The sequence below is a fragment of the Camelus bactrianus genome, chromosome 16, assembly GCF_048773025.1.
Source record: "Camelus bactrianus isolate YW-2024 breed Bactrian camel chromosome 16, ASM4877302v1, whole genome shotgun sequence".
Taxonomy (NCBI): Eukaryota; Metazoa; Chordata; class Mammalia; order Artiodactyla; family Camelidae; genus Camelus; species Camelus bactrianus.
In genome coordinates this window covers 45,704,702-45,710,701 of record NC_133554.1, presented here as the reverse complement: position 1 = coordinate 45,710,701, position 6,000 = coordinate 45,704,702, and the positions used below count along the sequence as shown (strand labels likewise).

Genomic DNA, 6,000 nt, shown 5'->3' with positions numbered 1-6,000 from the left:
GGATAAATTAAGAGTACAGCATTAATAGATAATAGACTGTACATAAAAGGATTTACTGTATGGCACAAGGGAACTATATTCAATATCTTGTAATAATCTATAATGGAAAATAATCTGATATATATATCTGAATCACTTTGCTGCACACCTGAAAGTAACACAATATTGTGAATCAACTATAATTCAACAAAAAACGCATTGTAAAAACTGTTTTCCTCATCTACCAAAAAGCAAAATTTTAATAGTTTCCCGTTTACACATTTTGAGGGGAGAGGGAGCAGTAAGGAAATTTGAAAGAGCCTCCTATGTGTGTTAGACACAGCCACAAATGCTAATGCATTTAATTCTCTTAATCATATTTTTCTGACTGAGGTTGTGAGTGACTTGCCTAAGGACCTAAAGCTAAGTTAGCACCACTGATAAAATTCAAAACCAAGCCCTGGATTTCCCAATAACACCACCATGCCTCTCCTATCAAGAATAGAATTTTCTGCCCTCTTTCTGAGATTTTCCCATGATCTGGCCACCTAAATAACCATCGCCAGTTAATGTCTTAACTCCTACCAAATCGATCTCATTTCTGCTTCCTTTCACTTACTCTCTTTCTTTTCTTCTAATTCCACCCATTCTTCAAGCCCAGTTTAAGTCTGAAACTTTCCTTATCCTAATTCTAATTCATTTCCCTCTCCTCTGAATTTTTACATCAGTTATAATCGGCACCACAAAATGTAGCACTCCTTGTTACATTACTTTTCTCTTAAATAGATTATAATGAGGACAGGGGTCATACTAACTCTTTGGAGGGTGGCAATCCTTCCAATTTCCCATTTCCCTATGAGCTATGAATAGGTACTTCTGGAATGGATGAATGACCTCAACTCGACAGACAGCTATTTCTTGATTAATTAAACTCAGCCCCAAACTCTCGGGTTTTACCCTTTGCTTCATCTACCGCGCACCAATCAACCCAGAAAGACTGAGCGGCGAATCGAAACTGCAGCCCAGCCACGTAACGCTCCGAGTGGGCTACAGGACGCCACGCCCAGCCTTCTGCTCGCCGATTGGGCTTGTCCCAGCCTAGGGTGGTCGATTGGGCGTGGCGTGCGTGGGTGAAGGCGTGGCCGAGGAGAGGAACTTACGCTCTGGATCACACTCGGTAGTCTCCGGTCATCCTCGACAACTTCCGGCAATGGTCTCCTCCTCCGCCGATTCACCTCGGGCATTGCCGGCCTCCTTCGGGCCTTTCCGTCTGGCTCCCGCGCGGATCTCTCCACTTCGGGCTTTTCCGTGTCCCGCTCGGAGGTTCTCGGCAACCCCTCGGCCTCCCCCATCCCCCGGTAACGGTCGCTGGTGAGTTTAAATGAGCCGGGGCTGGCCGGGCCGGAGCCGCTACGGGGGGGGCCTGAGGCACTGCAGAAAGTGGGCCTGAGCCTCAAGGATGACGGTGCTGCAGGAACCCGTCCAGGTAATGCTAACTCCCTTCCCTGGGGCTTGGCTCGCTAAAGCAGCCTGTGGCCACTCCGCGGCCTGGTGCGGCCTAGGCCCGGCTGCTTCTCCCGCCTCCCGTCACGCCGGCTCCTGCCTGTCTTCTCGTCAGTTCCAAGGCCTTGCCCGCAACCGAAGCCCTGTTACGTCTGGTCCTACGTTACTTCTGCCACTCGTGTGAGCGGGGCTGGGCGATAATAACCCCCTTCCCTCCGAGCCAGCGTCCGGCAAGCCCCTCCTGTCAGTCCGGGGGCCTGGCCCCGGCCGGGATGAGGGATGAGGGGCCGAAAACTCGCTCCAGGTGTTCTCTTGCCTGAAGGATGATTGGAAAGCACATCTGATCAGAGCTTGTGCGATCTTCCTAGTGGTGGGATAAGTTTGCGGGGAGAGTGTTGGTTTTGTTTTTGTTTTATGTGAGAGGGTGGAGGAGGGTAGGGTCGGTCTTTTATAATACTAATTTATGTTTTGATAACAGACTTTCTAGCCCACGTTGCTTTTCTCGTTCAATAAATTTCCCCCTGGACAATGATCTGCGAAGACAACTCCAGAGGCCTAGGGCTGAGGTGCAAGCACCTATACAAGGGGAGGGGGTAGAAACGGCAAACTGGGTTTTTTCCATGACCTGTGATGGGGATCAAGAGTGTTTTATTGTGCATGTTTATAAGGCGTTCAGGAAATGAAAGACAAATAATGTTTTTTCCATCCATACCTCACCAAGATATGCTTTGACGCACAGAGCTCTGTTGGCATGGAAGAAACTCTATTGGATTTTAACTGTGTGATGCAGTGCCAAGTCATTTTCCCCCTGCCATCTGAAGAAACTGAATCTTTTGTCCATTGGGGATGGACCAGGTCTGGGAGACTTTGAACCCACCTTATGATCTTTAACTTGATTAGAAGAGTTGACCTCCATCACCTGCTGTCATTGAGTCATGGACTTATTTATTTTGAAGTTACAAAGCAAACCGATTTTAGAAATTATTTCATATGCCCTTAATAGGCCTGTGATACCAAATAGTTAAAATCAAATATTTTAATACATCACTCCTTCCATATTTCCTTGATTCTTCTTCAGAGGATGAAATACTAGTTTTTCCTAGTTGGCCTCTTCTCCAGCTCTTTACATATAGCTCTCTTAGGAAATTTACCTGTTTGTACATTATACTGGTGCTTTCAAAGCTATTTTTTCCATCCAAATTCCTCTTACTGGTAAAGTCCCTTTCAATTTTTTTTTTTTTTTGAGACCTAACATGAAATTGGAAGTTGCTATCTGTACCTTCTTAAATGGATAAGCAGATCACTCAAGTTGTTTAATTTGTTTTGTATTTTTGTAATTTTGTCTTAATAATGATACATTTGCCTTCTCTGGCCCCAAAAGACCTCTAAAATGATAAACTAGTTTTGTTGCTAGCCTATAACTACTATTTAGTAACAATTTTAACTTATATAAAAGCATGAAGAAGAAAAGAAATATATAGCCTATTCCTTGGTTTCCTCGTTTTCCTTAAAGTACTCTTAGCAGTAATGAATTTAGGTATTTTTAAGGCTTAAAAGTCAACTTTGTCTTTTTTTTCCCCACACTGCCTTTGTTTATTAGATTTGGGGAGAGTGGTAAGAAGTTTTAGGATGAGAAGTTTGGTTGTAATTTATAGTATAAGAAGAAACCCTTCAAGAAGGGATCTGGAACAGTAGGAGGAACAAGCAACTTTGGCGAGTAAGTTGGAAAGGTGTTTCCTTTCTAGGGCTGTCTCACGGTTCGAGGTATTAATAGGCTTAGGAAGAAGTTAAAAGGAAAGATGAGAAGCTGTTTTTTGCTTTTTCTTTTTTAAAGTTTTAACATGGAATAGCCAGTTTGATATACCTTGTAAGCCTCAGTCTAAGTGGCTCCCACAAATGATCTGTCATAGAAAAGTGTGACTTTATATTTGAGTCTTTACAAAAATCTCTCATTATGAGGCAGGCATTCTGTCAATTATTTTATTTTTAATATAACTAGGGAAGACACAGTAGCCTAAATGATTTCAATCAGTGCTAATTTGGATGTTTATAAAATTCACTTGATGAAATTGATATTTAAAAAAGACATTTTATATAGATTTGTCAATTATGCCTGGGGGTAGGACTTCACAGTTAGAAGTGTTGGATGAAGTTGTAAACAAGCCTTGTAAATATCACCTTAATAAGCAGTATTGTAAGTGGGTGCTTTACATATATAATATCATTTTAGAGATCATTAGTGAAGGAATACTTTTGACTTGGGATAAGATGTACAGGGAAAGCATCTAACGTGGATTCAAGGGTGCCAATTCCAAATAACTTAGAATTGAAAGTGGTGTATTCAGGAAAATTGTGTTAGATGACAAAAAAAAAAAGACTTTAATAAAGTTGTTCTATTCAATGAGAGTAGAAAAAAATGAAATTCCTAAGTATATTTTATGACTTAAAAAATGTATGTAACTAAATTTATAAGTCAATAGGTATTTGACTATTTGATCTTTATTCAAAAAGTTTATATATTCAAGTTAGCTGAAACACATTTGTTTATGAAATTTTCTTTTGGAAAATAGCTTACCTTATATTTAGGTACAATATAGTATCTTGAAGACAGTGCTACATAGTGCCTAAACTGAGAGAAAGTCATTACAAATATATAATAATTCCTTTACAGACTAGTCCTGATATAGCACTTGTGCTTATGATCTATATAGAGAGAAAGCATGAGACAAATAATCACAAATTAATAATTATAAACTGTGATAAGAAGGGGATAATAAATAGGGTGTTAAGAGAGAGACCTAATAGGAGGGTCCTGATGTAAGTAGGTGTCAGGTTTGCAATTGGACTATCAAAGAAGGTACTGAAAAATAGCATTAAGTTCAGAAGCAGCCTCAATGAAAAAATCAAATTGCAAAGACTTCTGCACCTGCTATGTGCCAAGTACGTATAAAAGACATTCTAAAGCCCTCTCTAAAAAGGATGTCAGGAAAGTTCTTTTTGAGCAAATAACACTGAAGTCAAGTTCTGAAGGTTGAGAAGGAAACAGTAATTTGAAGAGCGTTAAAAGCAGAGAAAACAGAATGTGCGAAGTCCCTAAGATATAGCAAAACTTGGCATTGGAAGAACTGAAAGGTCTGTGGCTGGAGTTGCATAGTAATGGAAGGCCATCACAAGGAGTTCAGTTTTCATTCTAAGTGTAATGGGGAATCATTGAAGAATTTTTAGCAGAGAGTTGACATGATCTGATGTAGATTTTAAGATCTCTTTGGCTACTGTATGTGAAAGGTCACGGAGAAGGGAGGCATCAAAAGTAAAAGCAGTGTTAAGGTGAAGGTAACCTAGAAAAAAATGTTAACAGTGTAGTAGGAAAGAGTAGATAAATTCAAGAGCTGTTTTGGAGGTGGAACCAATGAGACATGGAAACTTTTGGATGTGGGAAGATCAGGAACGACTGTCTGGATTTCATTTTGGGTGGTGCCATTTAATAAATGGAGAATTCTTTGAGGGGAGATAAATTTGTAGGAGGACAATTAAGAATTCTGTTGTAAACAAATTGAGTTGTTTACAAATATGTGAAACCAACCAGTAGAAATGTGGATACATAACCTCTAATCTTTTGAGGGGTCTAGTCTTGTTGAGTAGATAAGTATGCTTAACAGGATGAACTGGATAGTGTTACAAGTCAGCATGTATTTGATTGCACAGATAATAAATTCAGGAAAGAGATCCTTGTTGACTGGAAAAATGGGAAATGTTTCTTGAAGGAGTAGAACTTAAAGCTTTAGAAGGTACAAAGGATTTGAATTGGTAGAGAAGAGATAATACTCTTGACATGGAATGGCATGAGCAAAAGTTCAAAGTTGAGAATGGTGTTTAGGAACAAGAAAACTGTAAAATTCTAGCCTTGGCTAGAATGGGAGTTGAGAGCAGGAGATAAGGTTTTGCTAGCCAGGTAGAATCAGGTTGCAGGTGACTTAACTTTCCAGCTGAGGAGTTTAGATTTAATATGTTGGTAATAAATAGCCATTATAGGTTTTTGAACAGGAAAATTATGTAATGAAAGCACTGCTTTGGAAAAATTAATCTGGCACCACTGGGAAAAAAGGACAAAACAAGAGTTATGGAGGCATACAGGTTAGTGGAATAATCCAATTATATGGTAATATACACCAGGTTTCTCAATCTGGTCACTATTGATGTTTTGAACAAGTGAAATTCTTTGTTGTGGGGGGCGTTGTCCTGTGTATTGTAGAGTGGTTTTGCAGCATTCCCTGGCCTCTTCCTACTAAATACCCCCTCCATTTGTGACAACCAAAAATGCCCCCCATATATTACTAAATGTCCTTTGAGGGGCAAAATTGCTGAGATTGGCAACCACTGATGTAGACCTGAACTAAATTAGAGTTTTAGAAATTATATTGTAATATGTAATAGGAAAATTCCACAGTGATTTTTTTTCCCTCGTACTTTCTTATACTGTCCAAAGCTTTTACTATACATTTCTTTTATAGTCTAAAA

At 39.8% G+C, this 6,000-nt stretch overlaps 1 protein-coding gene across 5 annotated transcripts in view; it reads left to right on the top strand.

Annotated features, from left to right (window-relative positions):
- The first annotated feature begins 1,170 nt into the window (after nt 1-1,170).
- The window catches only part of CDC27 (cell division cycle 27), a 48,676-nt gene continuing 43,846 nt past the window's right edge, over nt 1,171-6,000 (top strand). For 3 of the 5 annotated variants that reach the window (XR_012499611.1, XM_045517422.2, XM_045517421.2), the window contains exon 1: nt 1,171-1,465. Coding sequence is in view for 4 of the 5 variants with exons in the window: in XM_045517422.2 (XP_045373378.1) it covers nt 1,439-1,465 (27 nt within the window). In the remaining variant the exon portion in view is untranslated. The remainder of the gene's footprint in view (nt 1,466-6,000) is intronic. The other 2 variants (XM_010956014.3, XM_010956013.3) reach the window with 1 other exon arrangement.